The sequence below is a fragment of the Rousettus aegyptiacus genome, unplaced genomic scaffold (genome assembly GCF_014176215.1).
Source record: "Rousettus aegyptiacus isolate mRouAeg1 unplaced genomic scaffold, mRouAeg1.p scaffold_m13_p_16, whole genome shotgun sequence".
Classification (NCBI taxonomy): Eukaryota; Metazoa; Chordata; class Mammalia; order Chiroptera; family Pteropodidae; genus Rousettus; species Rousettus aegyptiacus.
Genome location: NW_023416291.1, coordinates 38287086 through 38314961, shown reverse-complemented (window position 1 = coordinate 38314961; position 27876 = coordinate 38287086). Strand labels below are relative to the sequence as shown.

The 27876-nt window shown below is 52.0% G+C and overlaps 1 protein-coding gene across 4 annotated transcripts; it reads left to right on the top strand.

Moving 5' to 3' along the window:
- The first annotated feature begins 582 nt into the window (after positions 1-582).
- On the top strand, positions 583-27834 carry MAST1 (microtubule associated serine/threonine kinase 1). Of its 4 annotated transcripts, XM_016162091.2 has the most exons (28): positions 583-778; positions 1955-2013; positions 5560-5591; positions 7575-7663; positions 8095-8170; positions 10147-10225; positions 12018-12178; positions 12328-12403; positions 12596-12805; positions 14516-14617; positions 14698-14830; positions 14910-14977; positions 17559-17644; positions 17734-17942; positions 20733-20871; positions 20982-21114; positions 21252-21417; positions 21520-21621; positions 21792-21914; positions 22437-22546; positions 23279-23457; positions 23532-23782; positions 24123-24329; positions 24541-24770; positions 25072-25194; positions 25303-25439; positions 26107-26294; positions 26368-27834. In XM_016162091.2, the coding sequence occupies exons 2-28, from the start codon at positions 1975-1977 to the stop codon at positions 27624-27626; spliced, it is 4707 nt and encodes a 1568-aa protein (XP_016017577.2). In that variant the 5' UTR covers positions 583-778; positions 1955-1974; the 3' UTR covers positions 27627-27834. The 4 variants fall into 4 exon arrangements, with proteins under 4 accessions (XP_016017577.2, XP_016017576.2, XP_016017575.2 ...); XM_016162090.2 differs by lacking the exons at positions 583-778; positions 1955-2013; positions 5560-5591 and adding an exon at positions 5610-5907 and having other exon boundaries at positions 23535-23782; XM_016162089.2 differs by lacking the exons at positions 583-778; positions 1955-2013; positions 5560-5591 and adding an exon at positions 5610-5907.
- Positions 27835-27876: the final 42 nt, after the last annotated feature.

Genomic DNA, 27876 nt, shown 5'->3' with positions numbered 1-27876 from the left:
ATATGTGTTTGTGTGTGTTGAGTATATGTTTATATGAGTGTATTCTCAGAGTGTGTGTGTTTATGGAGTATATATTTGTAGAGTATATAAATATGAGTATGTGAATCTGTTTGTTGAGCGTGTGTTGGTATGTTCATGTTTGTGTGTATGTCTGCAGAGTGTATGTGTATGTGTGTGTGCACCTGTGCTCGTAGAGAGGGTATATGTGTTTTTGTGAGTAATGACAACTACCACAAATCTCCCTTCCTTCTCAGGCCAGCGCATAGTTTTTTTTCTGTCTCCTTTACTGTTGTACTCCTAGATCTCAAAACACTAACTTGCACACATTAAGTGCTCAATACAAATTGAGTGAATGAACAAATTAGAAAGCAGTGTCTCCAGGCTCCACTGAGGGCCCACATTGCTGTCCTGGAGGCATCAGCAACCAAGATTCAGTGGACCTAGCCTTCCCCCAGCTCATCTTGGGGGTAGCCCAGGGTGTTCTTAGGTCAGATCTGGCCAGCCTCTGGGTAGTGCCTGCGCCGACCCTTCTCCTTTCCTGACCTCAGCCCCCAACTCTGCACGCAGATTTCAGCACCGCGGACAGGAGCACACGAGATCAGCACCACGGAGAGCTCCCGCGGCCGCCTGCGTGAAAAGGGACGACACAAGCGGAGTCCCATCCCAGCCTTGGACAGAGAAATGTGAAGAACGCACTCAGTGAGATGGCAGCACAAACATGCCGATCAACAGAGACAAACAGACAATCAACTCAGGCAAAGGCACAGAGATGAGACAAGTGTGTGGGGGGGAACACCTGAAACTAGACCTCACTAGACCTGGTTGTTGCTCCTGTTGGGAGGCAGGAGTGACTCCTGCCTCCCAAGGTGGCTGGTCCCTTGGAAAGCCACCTCCTCATCCTGCCCCCCAGTGCCTAGACTTGGAGTGGGGAGGTTTCAGCTCTAACTCTGGGAAGCATGGTCAGTTTGGCCTCAGCTGTAGGAACACTGTGTGTGTGTGTGTGTGTGTGTGTGTGTGTGTGTGTGTGTGTGAGAGAGAGAGAGAGAGAGAGAGAGAGAGAGAGAGAGAGAGAAAATCGCTTCAGCTGCCCCCCCCCCTCCAAAGATCAGTTAATCACTCCTATAAATACAGCCTGGCCTGGCTTCTTAATCCTGACGATGAGGGAAGGGGTCACTAGAGGGGCTGTAGGGTTCCCTGAAGAGTCTCTGCTTGGGAGAGGGGGGCATCTCCCATGAGTACGGGCCTCCTTGGTGAAAATGTCACTCTGTATGAATGTCTCCTTCAGGTGTGAGGGTCTCGTGGGTGGAGACAATTTCCCATAGAGAAGATGGCTTTTAGAGGGCCTTCCATTAGGGGTATACCTAGCAGGCTCCTCACGTGAAATGTCGCCTCGGGATTTTCCTATATAGAAATATCTCTTCTTGGAGAATGGTGGCTTTTGAGATAAAGCATCACCTCTCAGAGATCGACTGTCTTAAAAATTATTTTCAGGGTGAGGGGAGAGTTCTTGATTAAAAAGTGCCTCCCTGTGGAGCATGTACCCCCATGGGAATGTGTCTCCCTGAGGCAGTCACTGGGGTGGGGGTGTCGCATAGGGAATATATCTCAGCTAGAATGTCTTGGGGCGTTTCTAGAGTTGGGGTCTACCCATGAGCATATCTCTCTCCTGGGGTGTCTCTCTTTATAGGGATCTCTTGGTAGCTTAGCTGTCTCGGGGTTATCTGGGGGATCCTTTTCCCGCCTGTCCCGCGTCCCCCGCCCCCAGCGCGGGCAGCGTTGGCTGAGACCGGCTGGAGCGCCTAGACGCAGTGATGGCGCTGGGCCCGCCCCACTTTGCTCCGCCCTCGCTCCCCCCCCTACCCAGCCGCTGCCGCTGCCGTGGCGGTCCCCGCGGCTTCTCACTCCTTTCCTCTTCCCTCCTCCCGGCCGCCACCGCCACCCTCCTCCCTCCCAGGGGCCGAAGCCGCCGCCGCCATGGACGATTCGGGCCTGATCCGCCGCCGGAGGCTGCAGGTACGTGGTGGACCCGGCCCGGGTGGAGCAGAGGGGGTAGGTGCCTTGGGGCGGGGCCCGCCTCCCAGCAGGAGAACTTGTGCCAGGGTCCGCGCGGGCGCCTTCTCCCACCGCCTCTGGACACTACCCGCAGGGAACGCTGTGGCCACGCGTCCTGTCGCTCTAGGGACCCCGCCCCTCGGGCGCCGCCCGGGGATCCAGGGAGCTGATGGAGAGGGTGTAGCCGAGCGCTCTTCCTTGAGGATAGCCTGAGGAGGACCTAGCCCACCGGAGGGCAAGGGGGCTGGAGCCAAGAAGTCATCGCTCTGGCTCCTCGCCAAGCTGGGGGTGAGGGGCGCAACGCAAAGTTATTGCTCCAGGGTTGGAGCCCCACGGGGCCGCCGGCATCGCTGCAGCCGTAAACATGTTTGTGCCAGCAGCCTCGCCCCTCACCACCTCAGGAGCCGCTTTAAGAGACCCCCTGCGACGTCCATGCACCCGCCTGGCTACAAGGATTCCTCCTACTGACCTAATTGGACAGGCACCTAAACAGCCTGCCTCCTCACTCTTCATTCCAACTCCCTCCACTCCACCTCCCCCCGCCCCTGCGCAATCCTCAAGTCCAGCGCAGCTTGTGGGTGGGCGGGAGCGATTTTTAGCTCCTTGCAGCCTTAGAAGATGCTGTTCTCCAGGCTGCGCAGGCGCGGGAGGCGTGAGTCCACTGTGCGGAGTGGGACACTGAGGGTTGTTGTGGAATGTCGGAAGGCGGAGAGAAGGGGGGTGGGAATCCATGAGTCAGGAACTCCCACTTCCAAGATGGGTGGAGATTCTGAAGCTGAGAAGGGTCCTCTTCTCTTGCCTTTGGTGTGAGCTTTAAAGGTTAAGTTTCACCCCAAGGTCTGTCTGGTCTTTCTGAGCCTCATTGGAGCTCAGCCCCGTGCTACGTAGACTGGAAGCACTTAGATAAAGCCTAATGTGAGCCCAGATTCAGGCTACATACCTAACCTAGGGCTTGGGAAGAACTCTCATCCAGGACCTCGTTTATTTCTGGAATCCTCTAACCCACCATCCGTGAGGTTGGAGACCAAGGTGAGCTCATCAGTCATTGCAGCAGGAAAAATTGAGATCAGAGGGCAGGATGGACTTCCCAGGCATCTGGTTGATGCTGGAGCCATACTTGTGTTAGAAAGCTAATTTGCTTTCAAACAGAGCCCAGATGGCCCCATCTAGGAGCCTTGGGCTCTTCAGGTCCTCCCTGGATTCACTCCCCTTTCCAGGGCTGGATTAGGAGAAAGATTCCTAAGAGAGGGAGAGATCTGCGGCAAAGCCAGAGCAAGTGCTGAACCAATCAAAGTAGGTACGCGCCATCGGGTGCCCTAGGAAAAAAGAGGAAAGGGGTGGGGCCTTCATGGTGTGTGTCCCCGCCTTCTGGGCCAGTGCTGATTCCCATTGGCTCAGTGCCACGCGGGATTTTTGTCTCTTTAGCAAGACCCCGCCTCCAGCCCGGGATACTCCCACTCATCTTCTTGAGGCTTTTAGTCTCGGGTACCCCTACCCAGGTCCTGCCCCTGCCTCTTCCCTCTGGCAGGATTAATCACTTCGCTGCCTGGATACACCCTCACACATTGATGCTATCCCTTAGGACAATCCCTTACGGACTGTTTCACAACCGCAGAGAACTCGAGGGTCCCCTGTGTGCAGCTGGGATCATATATATGAACAGCATCCTGAGTTTGAATGACCGGTCTGCAGCGCTGTCTGTTAATCCTGGAGAGAAGCAGCATCCACTTCTGCAGCTGGGGCTCTGCAGCTGGGGATGGAGGTGGCGTCTGTTTATACTGACGCCAAGAATCGCAGTCCTCCACTGCTCCAGTTTGTCCTTTTGTTCGACCTTACAATGTTTAGGGGCCCTGGCGGATGAGGCTGTGTTCAAAAACTTCTCCGAGAGAGGCTTGAATGTTTCCCAGGGGCTCACCCTTGAAGGCCAAGTGTACCCGGTTCTGGAGTCTTGGGCTCCTTGGTCGGGAAATCCAGGTCTTGATTTCGCTTGGGCCATTGCGGTCGCGCAGTCCCGCAGGGCCAGTCCAAATTGCAGCTCATTCTAGCTGATCCTGCAAAGACATCAGGAAAACCTGGCATGGATTTCTGGTCACTTGTGGCTCAGAAGGGCAGGGCTGCCGATGTGGACAGTGTGCCCTTTGACCTCGACTATACATACACAGGAGTGGGAGATCCCTCTGGCTCATCTTCTGTCATGCAGTGTGTCCATCCACAATAAGTCCCGTTCCTATGACCTAATATTTATTGAGCCCTAACTATGCACCAGACTTCACACTAAGGTGCTAGTACCTGCATCATCTCACGGAATCCTCTAGGAGGTACGGACTATTGGAAGGTCACTTGCCAAGGTCGTAAGAAGCACTGCTGGGATTTGAACCCCGGGATTTCTGCTTTCAGAGATCATAGAAAGGATATAGACTATTCCTAATTTTTCTAATTTTCCTCCGGTTAGAATCCCCAACAAAAGGGCTTTTGAAACCCTCATTCAAATCTTGCAGCCCTACCTAATCCCCTTTATTCGCATCAGCCTGTGGAGACAGAGCCGGCTTGAAATTGGCAGTCCCTCTCCCCATTCCTCTTGGAAAAGCGTTTAGACCTCAGTAATTTCTGGTCCCTGTAGTGACTACCTGTATGCTTGACAAACAGAACATGAACATTTTCTGATGTGGACACATAAAGTTAACAGCTATCAATTATTATCACTGCCATTTTTTTTAAAGACCACCTAGCTGCCACATGATTCTCAATTCAAATCTCAGTTTTGAGCCATCCTAACTACCTCCACCCCCAACTTTTGGATCTGGCTGGGAGTATGGTAGAACCATTAGAGTGTGGAGGAGTCACTCATTCATTCAAATTTTCATGTTTGAGCATGCCAAGTTCATTCCTGCCTCCAGGCCTTGGCAGTTTCCTTTACCTCAGATGCTCTCTTCACAGATCCTTACATGCTGCCTCTTATTTTTCAGAAACTATCTTAAACGTCGCCTCCCCAGAGTAGCCCTCTCAGACCATCATGTCCCTCTCCAGCTGTTTTCCATCATATCACCTTGCTTAAATTTATTCATGACACTTATTGCTGTCTAAAATTATTTCATTCACTTTTACATTAATCTTGTTTATTTTCTGCTTCCCTCCTGTAAATGCTAGTTTTAAAAGGGCAGGAATTTTTGTTTCATTCATTGCTGTGTCCCAAGTGCCTACATAGGTCCTGTGATATAGTAGGTGCTCAAGAAATGTTTTTTAATTAAAGACTCCCGTTTCACTTGCATAAATGGACACTGAGTTGCTAACTCAGGAGTCCTCTTTGGGGCCCTATGCTGGTCTCTGGGGGTTGGGAAAGGAATCACCCTGGTATCCCTACCTTCAGCCCTCAGCCCATGGCCAAGGGTGCAGGTGACATGTGGATGAGTCTCACCCAACTTCTGCTCCTCCTGAGGGCTGAAAAGCTTGAAGGAAGCAGCTGCTAGCTCATGTTGACCTCTATCCTTTTCTTTCTTTGCCTTCTAGAAGGATTTGCCCCTGCCCCGGAAAAGCAGCAGGTGAGCCTTGGGGAGAGATACCGAGGCCTGGTTCAGGCGCCAGGCCAGCGTGCGGGCGGGGCCTGGTGCCACTGATACCCAGCAGCGCCCCCTCCCGGCAAGCGGTAGCGCATGGCCCTCCCCTCCCTCGCCCTCCCCTCCCTGCCTGCTGCGGCTCCAGCATCCGCCCAGCGCGCTCGCTCCCAGTGCCGCCGCCACTGCCGCACCTGCCACCATGTCGCCGCCGCCGGGTCATGTCTGACTCTCTCTGGACCGCGCTTTCCAATTTCTCGATGCCTTTCTTCCCTGGTGGCAGTATGTTCCGCCGCACCAAGAGGTAGACCCCTGATCCCTAAGACCCTGACTTAGCCCTCCCGCCAAAGCCGACCCTCCGGCTGGTGCCGCAGGGTGGGGCCCGGGATGCTGCACCCTGTCCAGCTGCGCCAGAGGTGCCCGCGCTGCGCCTTCTTGCTAGGCATGGGGCTGAATGGGGGGAAGTGTGGGGCAAGGCTGGGGGACACACTGGAAAGGACCGCCGCGGGGGGCGGGGGCTGCTTGGGGTTTTCATGTGTGTGTGTGGGGGGGGGTGCGACGCCTTTGTCTTCTGTTGCTGCGGACTCTGGCAGTTCGGAGGGGGTAAGGGAAGAAGGGATCGGTGGGGGGTTTGGCACCCTCCGAACAATAGCCGCAGTCTGGCCTCCCCCCACCCCATGCCGCGTACTCTGGCTGCACCAATATGCTCAGTCACTGCGGTGGGGGGGGGTGAGGGGAATGGAGGGGCCTGAGGCTTTCTCTTTGGAAGCTGGAATCCTGAAGGTCAGAAAGAAGAGGGGGACTTTTAACATAGCACAAACTCCCCCCCCAACACAGCCTCATTCGGAAAATAGTGACACACAGTGTCACGTAGGACATGATGTCACACACACACATACAAGAGCCCTAGTGGCCCAGATACACAGGGAGGCACCACGCATACCCAGCCATACAGTGGCCATAGGTCAGAGACATGCACAGATACACAGGGGCACCCCCAGCATCACACACTAACTAGTAAACCCATAGGTACACTGTTGTGTACACCCAGTAAGTTGTCACATGCATAGTGACACACACAATTATTGCCACCTAAGATGCATAGTGACACATGTGTGGCAATGGCATCCATGTACCCAACGTCACAACACACAATATCACCTAAGTATGTTGCATGTTGTGTCACACGGATGCCACAATAAAATAGGGAATCTTATAGAGAATGAAAGACAAACAGTATCATACATTATCATATGCAAAACGCATCCAGGGAATGTCACACACGTTGGCATGCTCAGACATGCCTAATGTCACAGGGTGTTAAACTTACACACAGTAGATGCCACTTGTGGACATACATGGTGAATGTCACATGCAGACACAAGGACAGTATCTCACAGACTTAGAATGCTGCACAAGACACATGGAGCAGAAATCATACATCACGCAAACAATACAGCACACAATGGCACACGTAACCATGTACAAGTGGCATTATACATTGTGTCACAGATACACACTGGCACAGCTTGTGTCACAAGATAAACACAAGGACTGTCACACATGATGTTACACTAGGATGCACCCATTGCTGAACTTGCACACTGGATGTCACATGTGGATACACACAGCATATGTCAGACACAGATCTAGACACTCAGACATTCAGTATCTCCAACAGTGTCACAAAGATAACATGACTATCACTCCATGACTGAAACTGTGCCCCACATGTTAACGCATGGCCTACACCAGGAGTCTTGCACCTACACGTCTCACATGCATCCCCTCCCATATGCAGTCCTGCTGAGGCCTCCTCTGCCTCCTACTCTAAGCAGTATTCCGGGGACACTTCCCAGAACACATGGATGGGAGATAAGCAGGCATCTGAGATGGCAGGGAGGCTGGTTGGGTTCACGAACTCCCTGGGCTGCGGCCCGGCCCGGCCCTCCTGCCTCCCCTTCCTCACAGTTGCCGCACGAGTAACCGGAAAAGTCTCATCTTGACCAGCACTTCGCCCACGTTGCCGCGACCCCACTCCCCACTGCCTGGACACCTGGGTGAGACAGGTGGTGGGTGTGGCCCAGACTAGAGGAGGTTTGGCCACAGGCGAGGGATGTGTCCATACCACGGGGAGGGTGGACTGAGTCCGGACAGAGGAGAGCCCGTATTGGACAAGGGGCGGAGCCATCACTGTTGGGTGTGGTCAATCACCGGAGGATGGGTATTGGTGGGCGGAGCTAGATTGAAAAGGGGCTGGGACAGAAAGGAAGAGCCATATCTGAGGGGCGGGTCCATTCCAGAAGAGGACAGAATCGGCCTGGAAGGGCTGGACATACTCGGTAACCAAAAACTCTTAGAAAGGCGGTGGCCACTCACAACTGTGGAACTAAAGGGGACGGGCTGTTGTTTGCAACCCGCATTGGAGATTAGAAGGCTAATGGGATTGCTGCCCAGCCTAGACCTAAAGATCCCCCTCTTTCCGCCACAGGTAGCAGTCCCTTGGATAGCCCCCGCAACTTCTCCCCTAACACCCCTGCACACTTCTCGTTTGCCTCCTCCCGAAGGTGAGTTCCTGTTCGCAGGGCCCTAGTACCCTGGTCCGACCCTCCCCCCACCCCCACCGTATGGTCTCCCATCTGTTCCCCTCCTAATTGCACCTGATGCAGAGCCTGCAGAGTGCCCCTATGTCCCAGAGGAAACCAGCTCCCGGCCTTAGGGGCGGGGCCTATAAGAAGGCGGGGCCTATCGCCTCTCTGGAATGGGGGAGGGGCGTGGTTTCCTTGGCCTAGTAGCCTAGGCGCCTGCGTGGTGGGCCCCAGGTCTCAAGTCTCCCGCCTGGCACTACCGGCCTGGGCGTTTCCATAGCAACAGGATGAGCAATGCAGATAAGGTGCGCAAGCGCAGATTGAGCGGTGCCCATAGAGGGACACTTGGTCCCTGATGTGAAGAAGGACGCCTAAGGATATTTCTCGAGAGCCCAAGAGAAGGAATCTCAGGTTTCCCTCCCGGGGAGGGGGAATGTCTCGGTGAGTTTTTGGAGTGTCCCTAAATGAATTTTCTGGGGGCCTTTGGCAAAATTGGGGAAGGCAGAGAGATTCCTTGAATGTTTTGAGGAGAGACTTTGGGAGTCACCAGGGTGTTTGCCCAGAATTCTTTTTCTTTGAATTTATTTTCAAAGCATTGTCCGAATACATGCTGTGTTCTGGAAGCTGAACATAAGAGGCAAATGACATCTCCCTTTATCCTCAGAGTTGAGTTAGGGAGGCAGGCCAGAGAACCAGGATCACTGCAAAGGCTAGTGAAGGCTGTGGTGTAGAAGTCACAAGGGACTGTGGAGACAGAGGATAGCTCCCTGCGGAAAGTGAGGGAAAATCCCCCTCCTCTGTGGAATTCAGCTGAGAGTAATAGGGAGCCAGAAAAGGGCTCCAGGATTGGGCCTGATGTGGTTGCCTGCACAGAGGCTGGGCTGGGCAGCAGGTGGACTGAGCAACACACTACCGAGAGGGAGGAATGAGGGAGTAGTGTAGTGTGTGGGAGTGTGTGTCCACGTGACTCGGAGTGCAAGTTTGTGAGATTGTGAATATGTGAAGTAGCCTGTGCCTACACAGGTATCCATGGAGGTATGCATCAGCATTCAAATGTGAAAGTGTCTTAGTGTTAACGTGTGTGAATTATATCTGTAGGGTTGTAAATGTATGTGAATATGTGAGAGAGCATGCACCTCCATGCGTGTTTCCACGTGCATGTGTAATCTATGTGGGAGTGTGAATGAGCATGACTGAGTGAGAGTTTGAATGTGTGACTGAGTGCGTGAGGGTGTCTTGAATGTATGTGTGAATGTGAAAGCGTAGAGTGTGCATGAGGGAGTATGTGTGTGTGTGTATCAGAGTGTGAGTTCTGGGTCTTTGTAAGTGTCTGTGTCTATATGTGAGTGGCTGTCTGTTTTTGCAAGTACAATTGTGTGTTAACATGGGAAAGTGTGATATTTGGGGCCATGTATGGGACAGTGAATGTGTGTAAGTGTCTGTCAGGGAGTCATGCTTGAATGTGTGTGATTGTCAGTGCATGAACTTGACCATAATAGTCACATTAACACTGGTGAGTGTGGCCAGGAGAGTGATTGTGTCTGTGTGACTGTGAGTGTACCAATGTGAGAGCATGTCAGTGTGTGTGTTTGATGGAGGGGAATTTCTTCTCTGAGAAGAACCAAGGGGTCTGCCTCTAAGAGCTTTCTCATGGGGGGTCCTCTAGGAAGACTTCCTTGTGTGGGCTTTTCTAGTCCCCCTTGGGGTTCACACTGGGGCTAGTGTGGCCTGAGTATGACAGGAGAGGGAATCATGGGAAGGAGCTGAGGAAACTGGTGCCTGGCTGGAAGTCTTCCTCTTTACGTCCTTGACTTGGAGGGCCTTCAGGAACCACAGAGCACAGATATGATCCCCAGTCCCCTGCCCTGGCAATAGCCAGTGGCTTCTCTCACACCCTGAGAAGTGGGGGAGATGGTGGGGCCTGGTGGCCTCTGAGCACCTCGGCTGGGTTCCAGGGCGGATGGACGGCGTTGGTCTCTGGCTTCACTCCCTTCATCTGGCTATGGAACCAACACACCCAGCTCCACTGTCTCGGTGAGTGTGGTAGATGGAAAGATGGGTGGGAACTGCACGGACCCTCCAACCCGAAGGTCCACACCCAGGCCAGCAGCTGGGCTGGCCTTAATGAGTGCTATGGGTTATTTTGTCCTCCAAGGTTGTCGCCTGTTGCAGGTATCCCTCAGTCCTGTTATCTTCTTGGGCATCCTATTCATCACCAACTTATTTTACAGACATTAAGCCACTTGCCCAAGTGTCTGCAGCTGGCCAGGAACAGGCTATACCCTTCACTCAGAGCCCATTTACTAACTCACTGCAATACCTAAAGTCTCCTCTCCATCTGCCTCCTTTTCTACCTGTGTATGGTTTGATATTCAAAAGACATTTATCACGTGATTGTCATGTGATAGGTGGGCTCTGCAAGCTAAGCCAGAGTCCAACGGTTTACAAAGCCCTCAGGAGGGGAGACAGACTAGTAAGAAGGCATTTACAACATGGGGGATTGGAGCTGTGGTGGGAGTAGCGTAAGGGGAGGTGATAGCAGAGAGGAGGCAACTGACCTACTTTGAGGGAAGATCAAGGAAAGCTCCCTGGAAGAGGTGGCATTGAAGCCAAGACAAAGAATCAGCAAGAGTTTGGCAGGTAGAAGAAGGGAGGGAAAGCTGTTCCAGGAAGGGGGAAACAGCATGTGTAAACTCCCAGAGGCAACAGAGAACTTGCCACACTGGGAAAATTGAAAATAGCCTTGTGTGGCTGGAGCTTTGGGTTAGAAGTAGAGGAGTCGAGGTGAGACAAGCAGCAATATTGATCATGCTGGGGCCTGTCAGCCAGGTCAAGGAGATGGAGTATATTCTAAATGCAGGTAGAAGCCATAGAAAGTCTTTTTTTTTTTTTTTTTTTGCTTTATATTAAAATTTATTAAAATTTCAGTCTGAACTATTTGAATTGTGCTTCTGTAGGTCATAAATTATGTGCATTAAAAAAGTTAACTTAGTAGACACTGGTGGGATGAGGATTTTTAAGCAGGGAAGTGAGTGATGTGATGTTTAAAAAGAGAATTCTGCCTACAGCATCAAGCGGATGTCCTGTGTCTCTACTGGTGTCTGTTTGTCTGTGTTTGCCCGACTGCATGCCAGGCCCTGACCAGAGACCAAGCAGAGCCAATCCTTGCCCTCAAGCAGACAGCAATAACAAATAAATAATAAAGATGTAAAAAAGTCAGGAGATAAATACAGCAAGAGGAAACAAGATAAGTCAAGGATAGGAAGTGTGTTCAGAGGAGGCCTCCTTGAGAAGTGACATTTAAGCAAAGATTTGAGGGAGAAGGCATGATTCATAGCAGATGTGCTCCAGGCAGAGAGAACGGTCTCTTCAAAGGCCCTGAGGCAGGAGTGTGCCTGGCTTGTTCAAGGTCTATCAAAAAGGCCACAGCTCTGTCTCTGGAGTAGAGCAAGTGAGGGTGAGAATGGTCAGAGGTGATGGTAGAGGGACAGGGCCAGATGTTCCTGTAGGCCTTGTGAGCTGTGGGGAGAACTTTGGCGTTCAGAGTCATGCAGGGTTCTGAACAGAGGAGGGATGTGACTTGACTCAGGTTTTAACAGATTCCTTCTAGTCATATCCATGTCTATGTCACTGTTTTCATCCGTGAGTGTCCCTGTCCCCTATCTAGTGCCAAAAGTCCTAACCTGGGCCCTGGGACCTCAGAATCATAATTGGGTTCTAGTACCGGCCTTGCCAGTGCCCCATCAGTCCCAGAAGTCCCAGACCAGGGTCCCGAGCTGTAGGGGGACCACGGTGGCTCTGACCCTGGCCTTGCCCCTTCCCCCAGTCTTCCTGCTCCTCCCAGGAGCGCCTGCACCAGCTGCCCTACCAGCCTACAGTGGACGAACTCCACTTCCTCTCGAAACACTTCGGTAGCACCGAGAGCATCACAGATGAGGATGGCGGTCGTCGCTCGCCCGCCGTGCGGCCCCGTTCGCGGAGCCTCAGGTGGGCTGGCATCCCCCAACTCCACGCTGGCGGTCTGGGAGCTTGTGGACTGCGAGACTCTGGGCCACTTGAATAGACGACTTGCACCATGATGGGGGAGGCAGTTTCGGAGGCAGGCGGCTGGACAAGATGGGCTTCTCTCCCTGCAGCCCCGGGCGCTCCCCCTCCTCCTACGACAACGAGATCGTGATGATGAACCACGTCTACAAGGAGAGGTTCCCAAAGGTGAGGCGATGCGGAGGCGGGGGGCAGGGCGGGGAGCGCAGTCAGTGTTTGAGTATGGCCCGCAGCGGGCCCTCGCTCGCCTTAGCTCTGTGTGCCCCCTGGTGGCGGGTATGCGCAGCGCAGGCTCCTGGCTGCCGGGCCTCTGGTCACAGCTCCGCTGTCACCCCTGCCCCGCCTCCATCCCTCTTGCAGGCCACTGCACAGATGGAAGAGAAGCTACGCGACTTCGCCCGCGCCTATGAACCTGACAGCGTGTTGCCGCTGGCCGACGGTGTGCTCAGCTTTATCCACCACCAGATCATCGAGCTGGCCCGGGACTGCCTGACCAAGTCCCACGATGGCCTCATTACCACCGTCTACTTCTACGAATTGCAGGAGAACCTGGAGAAGCTACTGCAGGACGTGAGTGCACGGGGAGGCCAGCCTCAGCCCAGACTCTTGCACCTCCAAATCAGGCAGATGCCTTCGTCTTCCCTACATCCATCAGGGGGCGACTACCACTTGCCAGGCGCTAGTGTGGAGCTGAGAATTCAGGAGTAGAAGAGAAGGAAGTGCTCCTGAAGGGAAGGATCCAATCCCTGCTCTAGGTTTGATGGGGGAGGCTGAATCTAACCTTCCTCAGGTCCTTACTCAAATGTCAACTTCAGGTTGGCCTCCCAGACAACCCTATTTAAAATGTCAAAATTCGGCTCACACTCACCACCGACTGTTTCTTTAGATTTCTCCTTTGCACTCAGCCTCATTGGTCATAATGTGCATTTTTTCTTATTTTACTTGTCTCACCCGAATGTCAGTCCCACAGGTGCGTTGTGAGGTTGCCTATTTGTTCACTGTTTTGTCCTGGGTGACCAGCAGTGTTGTGCACACAGTAGATGGTCAATAAATGTTGATTAAATGAATGGATAAATAAGACGTGGTTCCATAATGTAGCAGTTAGCACATTTGCTTTACACGCAGAAAGTCCTGGATTCACGCCCCAGTGGAGCCACGGTCCCTGGTCTACAGCCATGCCACCCTGAACAAGCCTGATGATCTCGCAAGCTAAGCAGAGTGGGGCCTGGTTGGTACTTGGGTGGGAGACCACCTAGGAAGACCAGGTTCCGTGGGCATAAATAATAATAATGATAATAAAAATAAATAAATGGATGAATAAATGAAAGTAAACAAGATAATGCTCCCATTCAAATCAACGATAATAAATAGCATTTATTGAACATCTACTATACGTTGGGGGAACATCTACTGTATGTTGGGGCACTGGGAACACAGCAGGGAACAAATCAGAGAAATATTCAGGAAGAGGTCACATGGATATTGGGACAAGAATAATGAGGAGGTGGTATGTTCATTGAGCAGGGTACATGCAAAGGCCCTGTGGTAAGAAAACAGTCTGGGAAATTCCAGGAGCACAGAAGCCAGGAGGAGATGAGGTTGGATAAGGGAGCAAGGACCAGAATATAGGGCTCTGGGCCCCCGGCCCTCCTTCCAGACCTGAAGGACAGCAAGTCGGTATCATTACATGCTCTGGCATCAGATCTATTTTTGTGTCTAGATTTTGCCACTAGGTCTATAGGAGTCAAGAGCAAAGACTCCAAATAGCCAAGATTCACATCTGGCTCATCACTTATTTATTTGGCAGCCTTTGCCGAGTCTCTTAACCTCTCTGTGCCTCAGTCCTCCTGCTATAAAAAGGGGTTTTGCTCATTCATTAGTGCCACAAATACTTATCAAGCACCTATTCTGGGGCCCGCACTGGCCTAGAAGCTGGGTAATCAGCTGGAAATACACAAATTTTTTGCCTTTGCGGAGCTGACATTCTAGCAGGAAGAAACAGGAGATAAACAATAGGCGTCAGCGTGGAGACTAGGGTGAGGCAAGTGATTATAGGGTTATTTTGAGGATGAATTGAATGAGAGAAGGTCTGAGGACAGTGTCTATTATAAGGACAGTGTCTGCTATAATAGTAATTATTTGTGTTGTGCAGCTTAGGCCTCAGTTTTCTCACCTGTAAAATGAGACAACAGTAGCAGTGTGTAGTCAATGGGGTCGAGAGAGGGGCCTGGCTGAGGCGCGGCGCCTGTGAACCCTATCCCCATTGTGCCCCCTTCCCAGGCCTATGAACGTTCTGAGAGCTTGGAGGTGGCCTTTGTCACCCAGCTGGTGAAGAAACTACTCATTATCATCTCTCGCCCTGCAAGGCTGCTGGAGTGCCTGGTGAGGGGGTTGGGTGGGGGTGGGGGACTGGTGGGGAGCCCCTCGGAGCCCACCGTGAGCCTGCCCCTGCCCTGCCTCAGGAATTCAACCCCGAGGAATTCTACCACTTGCTGGAGGCTGCTGAGGGCCACGCCAAGGAGGGTCACCTTGTCAAGACAGACATCCCTCGTTACATCATCCGCCAGCTGGGCCTCACCCGAGACCCTTTTCCAGGTGCTAGTTGGTGGGCAGAGGGGTTTGGGGGTGAACCTGCCGGGACCCTAGCCTTCACTCACTCTCTGTTTCTTCCTAGATGTGGTGCACCGGGAGGAGCAGGACAGTGGTGGTTCCAACACGCCGGAGCAGGATGACCTCTCTGAGGTAAGGCCAGGTAGCCCAACAGCCAGCACTCTGGTTCTGGCCTAATAGGCGGGGTCTTACCTCCTGGCTCTCTGCCCTCAGGCTAGTTGGATCTCTATGTCCCCACTCTGAACCTCAGTTTCCCCATCTGTTAAATGAATTAATACTAGTTCTTCATGGGCCTTTTCCTTTTCATGGTAAGGTACACATAACATAAAATGCATCATTTTAACTATTTTAAAATGAACAATTCAGTGATATTTAGTACATTCACAATGTTGTACAGCCATCATCTGTCTGGTTCTGGAACATTTTCATCATTTCAAAAGAACACTGTATCCATTAGGCAGTTATTCCCATCCCCCACCCTCAGCCCCTGGCAACCACTGATCTGCTTTCTGTCTCTATGGATTTGCCTGTTCTGGACATTTCATATACAAGGAATCATTCACTCTGTGGCCTTTTGTGTCTAGCATAATGTTTCCAAGGTTCATACATATCGTAGTGTGAATCAGCACTTCATTCCTTTTTCTGGATGAATGATATTCCATTGCACGGATATACCGTGTTTGTTTATCCATTGTCCACTGTTGGACACTTGGATTGTTTCCATCTTCTGGCTATTGTGTGACTAGCACTGCTATGAACATTTATGTATGAGTATTTCTTTGAACAACTGTTTCACTTCTTTTGGATATATACCTAGGAGTGGAATTACAAGGCGATATGATAATTCTATGTTTAATTTATTAAGGAACCATGCATGGGGTTTTGAGTGAATTGAGTGTCTCTCTGTGTTGGGAGCTCAGCATAGTAGAAATTGCCATGACCCCACCCCCAGGCAACCACATTTTGGAAGATATTCCACCTGTCTAGTGGAAATGACCTGCTGTAACAGCCACATGTTTGTTTCCTCTGAACTGTCTAGTGTTTTTCAAAACTTTGAAGCAAAATATAGAAATCAGAAGGTTTTGCCTCAAAATCTGGGTCTGGGCCTTCTTTTGAAAAAATCAGAAGTTCTGACAACACTGTGGTGGAAATGGCTGGCACTGAGTGGGGGCTGCCTTGTAATATCAGTTTTACCTGTCAACTGTCACCCATGGCTCCCACCTGGCCTGCCTGGCCCCTGAAGGGGATGAGTTTATTACCTTTATTTCAAATTGTATATATGAATTCACACACATATACACACACCTTTCCTATATGTATGTAAATATATATATATATTTAAAAGAATCTCACTATACATGCCATTTGTTTAATTTTTTGAATAGGTAATGGAATGACATCACTCAAAAGTCTAAAACTCTAAAAAGGTATTTATCTTTAATTGTTGTTTGTAGGATTCTATATAATTCCATTCAATCAAACTTGTTAATTGAGTGATTCAAATCTTCCATCTCCCTATTCATTTTTTTTTTCCTGATTGATCTAATAGTTTCTGAGATATATATGTTAAACCCTTGTTTTGAGCAATTTCTCCCTGTAATTCTGTCAATTTTTGTGTCAGACATTTTTAGACCATATTCTTAGAAGCATACAAGTTCAACATGTTCTTTATGTCATAATCTTTTGTATAGTATTTATGTAATAAATCTTTGTACCTAAGAAAAATAAAAATAATTTTCAAAAAAGGTATATAATGAAAAATCCTACATTCACCCTTGTCCTTTACTGCCCATATCCCCCCAAATATTATTAGTATATGTGCTACTGAGCACCCCCCAAAGATGATTACGTAATTCTGTTTTGTCACATTTTTTACACAAAAGCATATAGTACATATTATTGCTTGCTTTCTTCTCCACTAAATAAAAGACTTGGGAGAACTTTCGGAATCAATATACTGATAGATCCCTTATTTTTTTTTAACAGTGGCACAATATTTCTGTATATAGATGCCCCTCAAGTGTTTATTTAGCCAGTTTCCTATAGATGAACATGTCAATTGTTTCTAATCTTGCAACGAGCAAGATAATACATGTGTTGTTTTCACATGTACAAGCCTATCTGTAGCATTAATCCAAAAGTGAAATTGTTGGTTCAAAGGGAACATACATTTGTAATCCTGATATACATCAAAGTACCTTCTGTGGGGGTTGTACCAATTTACACTCCTAACGTCAAGTTATAAAAGTATCTGTTTCCTTACAGTATTGACCATAGATTGTGTCAGCTTTTCGGATTTTTTTTTGCCAACCTGCTAGATAAAAAATAGTATCTTGTGTAGTTTTAATTTGCCCTTCTGTCATTATATGTGAGGTTGAGCATCTTTTTATATGGTTAAGAGCTCTAATTTTATTTTGCATGCCTTGCCTATTTTTCTCTTCAATTTTTAGGCTCTTTGTTATTGATTTCCAGGAACTCTTTATATATTATGGTGATTATTTTATAGGATTATTTTCTGATGGAAAGAAGTTAGGAATACAATTTCAGAGTCAGACAGTTGGGTTCAAGTCCTGATTTTGTTACTCCCTCAATGTGGCACTTGGATGAAGGACCCACCCCCCTCCATGCCTCTGGTTTCCCCTCAGTAAAATGGAATAATAAGAGTCCCAATTTTATCATGATGATGGTGATTGTTTCCCTCTTTCCCCTGCAGGGCCGCAGCAGCACAACCAAGGCTAAGAAACCACCTGGAGAGAATGACTTTGAGACTATCAAGCTCATAAGCAATGGTGCCTACGGGTGAGCCACCCGGGGCTCTTGCGGGGGGAGGGTGGCGAAGGCCCGGTGTCTCGGAGGTGACAGCTGGTCCTCGCTCTCTCCCCCTGCAGTGCTGTCTACCTGGTGCGACACCGTGACACGAGGCAGCGCTTTGCCATGAAAAAAATCAACAAGCAGAACCTGATCCTGCGCAACCAGATCCAGCAGGCCTTCGTGGAGCGTGACATTCTCACCTTCGCTGAGAACCCCTTTGTGGTCAGCATGTTCTGCTCCTTTGAGACCCGGCGCCACCTCTGCATGGTCATGGAATATGTGGAAGGTGTGGCTGCCTGCAGGGATGTAGGGAAGACGGGGGCATGCGCGCTGGCCGGTGCTGCTGGGTGGCCTACCTGAGCTCCAGCCACTATACTGACTATCCACCTATATCTTTATCCACGTTTTTATCCATCCAGTCATTGGTCATCCATTCTACCTGATGATTTCTATCCAGCTATCTATTAGTTTATCTATGTATTTTCATTTCATTTAGTATAGATACAGCCATCCAATTATCCATCCATCCATCCATCCATTAACTAAGCCATCTGTTTTTCCCACCATATATCTTTTTATTCATTATACATCAGTTTTTCAAAAATTAATAGACTTTTTTTTAGAACTGTTTTAGTTTTATAGAAAAACTGATTGGAAAGTACATTGAGTACCCACATATTCCCTTTCCCCCTAGTCTCCCTATTATGTATATCTTGCATTAGCATGCTATATTTGTTATAATCGATGAACCAATATTGGTACATTATTATTAACTGAAGTCCATAGTTTATATTAGAGTTCACTCTGTGTTGCACATCTATTTTTCATACATCTGACTTTTTATATATCTAGCCATTCATTCATCTGTTTATTCACCCACATACTCATCATTCATCCATCCTCCCATCCACCTATTCATTTATCCATTCACCAATACCTATTTATTTATTAATCCACCATCCATTTATCCATCCATCTATTTACTATCTATATTTTTATTCATTCAATCAAACCTCCATTCTAGCAGCCATCTCATCTAATTATCTACCTATCTCTATCCATTCATCCACAATTCAACCATCCGTTTTTCTCTCCGTTTACCATCCATCCATTCATCTAACCACCAATGTACATATTTTTCATCTGTTTAACTATCCATGCTTATGTTTATCCAAATATTAATGTATTAATTGCTCAAATACACACATAATATAGGTATTAGGACACACACATATTCTCATGGGGCTAAAGCTATGCTGTCCCCAAGCCTTAGTCAACCATCCATTCATTCAGCAGATCTCCCTTTATTGTCTCCCTCACACCATGTGCTGTGCTAGGTGCTGGTGGCACAGTGGGGGACAGACAGATACACCTCTTTCTCATGGAGGTTATATTCTGGTCTGAGTAGACAGACAATAAACAAGCCAAAGCAACCAGATGGTTTCATATAATGAAGATGGCAATGAGGACCTTAAGGCTCAAGGAAGCAATGGGGACGTAGGTGGGCAGTGGGCCTTTCTGAGGCCTGCACTGTACCTGGAAGAGTGAACCCCAATCGTTTATAAAGTCTCGTAGGTGAGAGGGCATCTGGATTTGGAGGAACAGCAAGGAGGCCAGTGGAGCTAGAATTGAGTGAGTGAGCGAGAGGAAGGGTGGGGTAGATGAGGATGGTGGGGCGAGGGGGTTAAGCATGTAGGGCATCAAAGAGCCCAGAATGGCATTGAGTTTTATGCCAGGTGTGTCAGGTAGCCACTGGGGGTTTTAAGCAGAGTTGACATGATCTGAGTTATGTTTTAAGAATATTTATTAAGCCACTGTATGGAGGGCAAAGGAGGGAGACCAATAAGGAGATGACTGCATGAGTCCAAGGTTATGCAGAGGAAGAAAGAAGTGGACAGAACTGGGATCTCTTTGTTGGGTTGAGCACGCAATTGGTGTGATGCTCTGGGCCTCCTGAACATGGCCTAGCCTCAAAGTCTTATTTGGAAGTCAACCTAGCTTTGTTCTCAGCATAAGTGTGTGTCAGGATTACCTAGGGTTGTGGTCAAATGCAGATTCCAAGGCTCTACCTTCAGAGAGTCTGATTCATCAGTTTTCTGGCTCAAACAAACAAACAAACAAAGACATTTATTGACTCATGGGATCAAAACATCCATGTCACCTTCAAGAATGGCTGTATCCAGGTGCCTAAACCATCTCCTCAGGAATCTATCCATTTCTTGGCTCTGTTCTCATATATGTGGACTTCCCTTTAGATAGACCTGGATATAGTAAGGTTGCTATCCACTCACATTCTACCAGCTTAGCAATCTTTGTGAAAAAAGAGCAAAAAGTCGTAGGGCTAACTCATTAGAGCAAGTTAGGTTACATGCTTATCCGGCTGTTGCACTTGAAAGGAAATCTGGTCTTTGTAAGGAATATTGGGGGAGCCTAAACTACAAATGCTGATCATAGTAAATCCAGTGGGGGCCAAGAATCTACATTTTAAGGCTCCAGACCCTCAAAGTTCAAACTCCAGGAGATTAAGGGCAGTGCTTCCAGATTTAGTGGATAAGCAGGCAGTCTTTGGTACCCACCAAATCTCACCTCCACCATCAACTCCCTGCATGATCCAACCTCTTTCTGAGTCAGAGATCAAACTGACTTTGGAGGACGGCTAAGCGGTCCCCAACCTTTTGGCACCAGAGACTAGTGCTCCTTATGAGGATCTAATGCCTGATGACTGAGCTGGGGCTGAAGTGGCGACACTAGTGCTGGGGAGCAGCTGCAAGTACAGACGAAGCTTCGCGCACTCGCTTGCCACTTACCTCCTGCTCTGCGGCCCAGTTCCTAACAGGCCTTGGACTGGTACCAGTCCGGGGGTTGGGGACCCCAGGCTAAGAGGACAAGAGAAGTCTGGTAGAGGGCACTCCTTGTGTGACCTGAGAAGAGAGAGAGCCTTCTCTGCCTCAGTTTTCCTTAGCTGTAAAATAGGGGCAATGTGAGGTGGGGATCTGGTGCTATGATGCATGCCGAGTGCTCAGCTCTGGGGTGGGGGTGTCTCCCTCTCCACATGGACGTACTCCTGCACCCACAGGGGGGGACTGTGCCACCCTGCTGAAGAATATTGGGGCACTGCCGGTGGAGATGGCCCGCATGTACTTCGCTGAGACAGTGCTAGCACTCGAGTACTTGCACAACTATGGCATCGTGCACCGTGACCTCAAGCCTGACAAGTGAGCCTTGATCTTTTCTGCCACCTCTTTCATGTCCCTCAGGAGGCCTGCTGCGGAAGGGCCAGGAGAGAAGTGGGCCCACCTCTGAGACTCCCTGTTTGTGTTTGCAGCCTCCTCATCACCTCCATGGGCCATGTCAAGCTCACAGATTTCGGCCTATCCAAAATGGGGCTCATGAGCCTCACCACCAACCTGTATGAAGGCCACATTGAGAAAGATGCCCGGGAGTTCCTGGACAAACAGGTGTGTGTGCAGATGAGGGGGTCATGGTGGGGGGTAGTGACCCAGAAGGACCTCAGGGCCCAGGGCCTGGTGGGAAGTATGACTCCCCCTCGAGGCCCCTTCCATGGCTAGGGCACAGGCTGATGGCCTGCCCCTAGGTGTGTGGGACCCCAGAATACATCGCACCCGAGGTCATCCTGCGCCAAGGCTACGGCAAGCCAGTGGACTGGTGGGCCATGGGCATCATTCTCTACGAGTTCCTGGTGGGCTGTGTGCCCTTTTTCGGAGACACACCTGAAGAGCTATTTGGACAGGTCATCAGTGGTGCGTGCCTCTGAGGTGGGCAGGTGGGGGGCATGGGGACATAGGCAGGCCCAAAGCTTCCTGGACTCCAAAGGTGACCCCCAGCCCTGCCTTGCTCTGCAGATGACATCCTGTGGCCCGAGGGGGATGAGGCCCTGCCCACAGATGCCCAGCTCCTGATATCCAGCCTTCTGCAAACCAACCCCCTGGTTCGGCTTGGGGCAGGTGAGGGGTCTGCTGTACAAAGAAACTAAAGGCTTGGAACCCCTTGAAGAAGCAGAGCTGCAAGTGCCGTGGCCCTGGGGCAGAAGATGGGTTGGGGGCTGGGCTGCAGAGCTTGCTATCAGCTGTCACTGGAATTCCCTCCCTGCCTCCATCAACCCCTTTCTCCCCAGGCGGTGCCTTTGAGGTGAAACAGCACAGTTTTTTTCGAGACCTTGACTGGACAGGGCTGCTAAGGCAGAAGGCAGAGTTCATCCCTCACCTGGAGTCTGAGGATGATACCAGCTACTTTGACAGTGAGTGAGATGGGGTGTGGGATCTGGTGAGAGTGGCCCTCATGCAAAGCCTGGGCTGGAACCAGCCTCCAAGACTGGGGAGAGGGCTGAGGTGGTGGTAGGAGAGGGGAACCCTTCTCAGAGGCGTGGCCTGGATAGGGGAGGGGCTCAGTCTGAGAAGTTGGTTAAAAAATAGGTTGGGGTAGAAGCAGGACCTGGACAGCAATGAGTTCTTGAGTTCGGCCTGGGCCTGGATTAGGGGAGTGGTGCTAGATCCCAGAAGGAGGCAAGAGCAGAGCCTGGTCTGAGATGGAGCCAGGGTGGAGAGTGCCATAGGTGGGATATTGGGATGTGGCCTCTCTGGAGGCAGGGCTAGATGGATTCTCTGAGAGCTGGACAGGGACCCAGCCTAAATCAAATGAAGAATGTGGTAGGGCCTGGCTGGGCCTGCAGGCCTGGCTTGAACAAGGACCCGGCTCTGGTAGCGGTGTGATCTGAGGATGGACCTGTGCCCATAGTCATGGCAGACCCCACCATCCCCAGCCCGCTCTGACAGGTATCACCACGTGAACTCCTATGATGAGGATGACACGACAGAAGAGGAGCCTGTGGAGATCCGCCAGTTTTCCTCCTGCTCCCCACGCTTCAGCAAGGTTGGCCAAGGCTGGGCTAGGGGTGGGGTGGGACCCGGGGAGGGCGGGGTGAGATAAGGGGCAGGGCCTGGTTGGGGCAGGGCTTTTATCTCCCAGCAGGGTTAAAGAAGGGAATGGAGGTGGTCCTGAGTGGGGCCGAGGTTGAAGAGGCTGGGGAAGCAGGGTGCCAGGCCCAAGGTCTCAGCCTAGGAAACCTACTGAGGGAACGGGTTCTGGGAGTAATCAAACCTGAGGGGAGGCCGCATAGGGGCCTATGGCACCAGCCTTTGGCTGGATGGTGGAATCTAACAAGACCTGGGCAGTTGTAGAAAGGACTCACAGTGGGGCGGAACTAGGTCTAGACGAGGAAAAGGCAGGACCTTGGGGTAGAGAGGATGAGCAGTTTAGGGGCGTGGCGAGGGTTCCCAAGGTCTCGCTTTGAGGAGCAGCTTGTATTGCAGTACAGGGCCTAGCCTAGGGTACACATGATTGAGTTGGGCCTGGGAAGGTGGGGCAGGAAAGAGCCAATTCTTCAAGGTATGGGAGGGACAAGGTCTAGAATAGGGCAAGGCTTAACTGTGGGGTGGGGTCTGAGCTGAAAAATTGTAGATGGTTGGAGAAGCTATCCAGAATTTGGGCCCAGCCTTAGGAGGGAGGTGCATGGTTTAGGCGGGTCAGATAGAGGAAAGCCGGTTGGTTCGGAAGCAAAGGCGGGACCTGGGGGCCGAACTTGCACCCCACTGGCTCTTGCAGGTGTATAGCAGTATGGAACAGCTGTCACAGCATGAGCCCAAGACCCCTGTGGCAGCAGCGGGGGGCAGCAAGCGGGAACCAAGTGCCAAGGGCCCAGAGGAGAAGGTAGCTGGCAAGCGCGAGGGCCTGGGAGGCCTGACCCTGCGCGAGAAGACCTGGAGAGGCGGCTCCCCAGAGATGTGAGCAGGGGCAGGGCTGGGTTTTGGAACCGGGACCGAAGGGGCGAATCGCCTCTGACCATGCCCCCTTTCAGCAGCAAGCGCTTCTCAGCATCTGAGGCCAGCTTCCTGGAGGGTGAGGCCAGTCCCCCGTTGGGTGCGCGCCGTCGTTTTTCCGCACTGCTGGAGCCCAGCCGCTTCAGCATCCCCCAAGAGGACGAGGATGAGGCCCGGCTGCGCAGGCCTCCTCGGCCCAGTTCTGATCCCCCAGGCTCACTGGATGCGCGGGTCCCCAAAGAGGCAATTCAAGGGGATGGCACCGCCAGCTCTGGGGACCCCGAGGCCAGTGAGTGCCCTCTCCTGCTGCCTTCCCCAGTTCCCCAGTGACCATATATTGAACATTTAGTGAGCCTGGTACTGTTTATGCAAGATCTCATGTACTCTTTATACTCCAATCTGGGTTCTCATCAACGCAAGGAACACCCTGTATTCCAAACTCAGTCAGTAAACATATATATCGGAGCATGTCTCTGTATCAGGAGCTGCGCTAGATGCATGCTACTTGCTCTCATGAAACTCCTATTCCAACAAGAGCAAGAGGTAGGAAAAGCATTCCAGGCAGAGGGAACAGCATGCAAGAAGTCCATGACCTTGGACTGATTCCTAATCCACCTCCTCTGTTGCAGCTGACAGCCCACGCCCAGGCGACCTCTGCCCACCCTCGAAAGACGGGGACCCATCAGGCCTGAGAGCTACCAATGACCTGGTTCTGCGCCGGGCGCGTCACCAGCAGCTATCAGGGGACCCTGCAGTAGAGAAGCGGCCTTCTCGAACAGGGGGCAAAGTCATCAAGTCAGCCTCGGCTACAGCCTTGTCTGTCATGATTCCTGCAGGTGATGCTGTGCCCCACCTGTCAGGGGAGGGGCTGCCCTGTTTGTGCTAGGATAGGCCAATGAAAACACCGCATTTTCCCTGTCTACAGTGATTGGCACTGGGATGGACTAATGAGAGCCCTGGGACTTTGACTAGGAAGGAGGGAGTTGCAGATACAGAAAGAGCTGTGTCTGCTGGCTCTGACTTCTGACCATGGTTCTGTGTCTGCAGTGGACCCCCATGGAAGCTCACCACTGGCCAGCCCCATGTCCCCACGATCTCTCTCTTCCAACCCATCTTCGCGGGACTCCTCACCTAGCCGGGACTACTCACCGGCTGTCAGTGGGCTCCGCTCCCCCATCACCATCCAACGCTCAGGGAAGAAGTATGGCTTTACCCTGCGTGCCATCCGCGTCTACATGGGTGACTCGGATGTCTACAGTGTCCACCACATTGTCTGGGTGAGCACTCATGGGTGAGGTCTTTGTTCTAGGGTCGGGGGTGAGGGGAGAGAAAGCCTGCCCAGGGACAGCTCAAACTCAGAAGCCAGGCAGCCTGAATGAAACTTCTGTGACCTGTGGTGTCCATTCCTCCTTTGAGCTTCAGTTTCTTCATTTGTAAACTGGGGAGAATAATTACTATTTCATAAGGTGTTATTAGGATTACAGTGCACACAGAGGTCAGTGCCTGGCACATAAGCTGAGGGATTTTTCTTGTAACTGATCCTGTTAACCCTGCTCCTTTGTGGTGCCCTGTCTCCAGCATGTGGAGGAGGGGGGCCCAGCTCAGGAGGCGGGGCTCTGTGCCGGAGACCTTATCACCCACGTGAATGGGGAGCCTGTGCATGGCATGGTGCATCCTGAGGTTGTGGAGCTGATCCTTAAGGTGAGTGCAAGAGGGGGGAGCACACTGGGGAAAGGAGAGGGGATATCCTGGGAACCAGAGCTGCCTGAACAGCCTCCAGCAGAGCATTTGCCACCTTTCTTTCCCCAGAGTGGCAATAAGGTGGCGGTGACCACAACGCCCTTCGAAAATACCTCTATTCGTATTGGCCCTGCGAGGCGCAGCAGCTACAAGGCAAAAATGGCTCGGAGGAACAAGAGGCCCTCAGCAAAGGAGGGCCAGGAGAGGTGGGTGGGGCCAAATGCAATGGGTGGGGCTATACACAGCAGGCAGCGGCAACACTTGAGGTTTTGAACTGTGGTCAGGGCTAACTAAGGTGGGAGGGGAGAGGGAACAGGAGAAGGAAGTGCGTGGGCCACTGAGTAAAGAAAGAGCAAAACCTAGAGTACCGAGAAGGAGAGCTTGGGAAAGTGGAAGGCACCAGTAAAGGAAGCTGTGCCAGATTTCTGGGCTGGAAGAAAAGCATTGTGGGAGTGTCTTGGGCAAGTGGGCAAGACCAGCAGATCTGGATTAGAGATGACGCTGTTCAGTAGGTGGTCTTTCCCTGTTGGATGTGTTGGATAACTGGGGAAAGGATTTCTTTCTGGATCATGAGCATGCCAGGCAAGACCGGGCCAATTGAAATAATTTCTCCTTTGTAGGTAGGAGGAGCTAGGAAAGGTGGGTGGGGCCAAGAGGTTCTGTTTTGATCTGTGAGTTTGACCTGGGCAGGTCATAAGTGGGTATTTGAGAGGAGCCCGACAGAACTGAGTCGGGTGAACTTGCCGCCTTGATAAGTGGGTTGTAGCTGGAGTGGGCGGGGCCAGGTGGTGGGCGGTCCCAGAGGCTGTTGTCGGAGGAGCCAGGAATTCTGGAATCTAGTCTACTGTAGATGGTCCCTTCTTTGTACCCCAGCAAGAAGCGCAGCTCTCTCTTCCGTAAAATCACGAAGCAGTCGAATCTACTGCACACTAGCCGCTCGCTGTCGTCGCTGAACCGCTCGCTGTCCTCCAGCGACAGCCTCCCTGGGTCGCCCACCCACGGGCTGCCCGCACGCTCGCCCACCCACAGCTACCGTTCCACACCCGACTCCGCCTACCTAGGTATGCTTTGCGCTTCCGGGGGTTCCAGCGCGGGTGCCTGCCACACTCAGTAACCTCTCTTGCCCACCTACAGGGGCCTCATCCCAGAGCAGCTCCCCGGCTTCGAGCACGCCCAATTCGCCGGCATCTTCGGCATCACACCACATCCGGCCCAGCACGCTGCACGGCCTGTCGCCAAAGCTGCACCGCCAGTACCGCTCTGCACGCTGCAAGTCGGCCGGCAACATTCCACTGTCGCCGCTGGCGCACACGCCATCCCCAACGCAGGCATCGCCACCGCCGCTGCCTGGCCACACAGTGGGCAGCTCGCACACAACGCAGAGTTTCCCGGCCAAGCTGCACTCGTCGCCGCCGGTGGTGCGCCCGCGACCCAAGAGTGCTGAGCCCCCGCGCTCGCCACTCCTCAAACGCGTACAGTCAGCGGAGAAGCTGGGAGCTTCGCTGGGCGCCGACAAGAAGGGCGCTCTGCGCAAACACAGCCTTGAGGTGGGGCACCCGGACTTCCGCAAGGACTTCCACGGCGAGCTGGCACTGCATAGCCTCGCCGAGTCTGATGGTGAGACGCCCCCTGTCGAGGGGCCTGGCGCGCCCCGACAGGTCGCTGTCCGCCGCCTGGGACGCCAGGAGTCGCCCCTGAGCCTGGGCGCGGACCCACTGCTGCCTGAGGGCGCCCCCAGGCCGCTGGCAGCATTGAGTAAGGAGGAGTCCCCGGGCGGTGTGGAGGCCTGCACTCCTCCCCGAGTGACGACTCCCGGGGGCCGGACCCTGGAACGGGACGCCAGCGGCACGCGGCACCAGAGCGTGCAAACCGAGGATAGCGCGGGAGGGGCGGCCAGGGCTGTGGCCAAGGCCACTCTGAGTCCAGTTCAGGAACACGAGACAGGCCGGCGCAGCAGCTCTGGCGAGGCGGGCGCGCCCCCGGTGCCCATTGTCGTAGAGCCCGTGAGGCCCGGGCCCAAGGCCGAGGTGCTTCAGCCTCCAGCCTCAGACTCTAAGGGGTTGCAGCGATCCATACCTCTGGTGCCTTCTGCGCCTGAGGCGCCCCGAGGCCAGGATCACTGGGTACTGGAAGTAGTGGAGGAGCGGATCACACCCAGTGGGCCTTGCTCCAAGCCTGCTTCCCCCAAGCTCTCCCCAGACCCTCAGACCCCCTCTCTAGCCCCAGCAAAGAATGCGCCCAGCAGCGCAGTGTCCCCAGCCCCACCAGCTTCCCTTCTGGTTCCCGTCACCAAGCCTGAGGTGAGGGTGACTTCCCGGTGCCCTGCTGAAGCTGTACCCCCAGCAGGCCCAAGCAAAAAAGGGGCACCCTGCCCCACACCCCCAGGCCCATAGCTGAGGGGGCCGTTGGCCGTGCACTGTACAGCCTCCTATATACATATGTACACATATAAATAAAGTGTCTGTGCTTCATGAGCTTTCCAGGGCTTGCCCCTCCTCCCCTGGCAAGGCAAGGTTTGGGCCCTTTTGGCTGTGTGCTTAGTGATGGAACTTGTCCTGGTACTAGAGAGGAGAGGCGAGTCTTATGCGGACCCTACCTTGTGGTCCTCCTTTGTTATCTCACCTATGAGCCAGCTGCCCCCAG

Coding starts and splice junctions, on each gene's coding strand:
- MAST1 (XM_016162089.2), top strand. CDS start 5,825: ATGTCTGACTCTCTCTGGACCGCGCTTTCCAATTTCTCGATGCCTTTC. Junction 17,943..20,732: donor GGTCATGGAATATGTGGAAG/GTGTGGCTGCCT, acceptor CTGCACCCACAG/GGGGGGACTGTGCCACCCTG. Junction 22,547..23,278: donor GCTCCCCACGCTTCAGCAAG/GTTGGCCAAGGC, acceptor TGGCTCTTGCAG/GTGTATAGCAGTATGGAACA.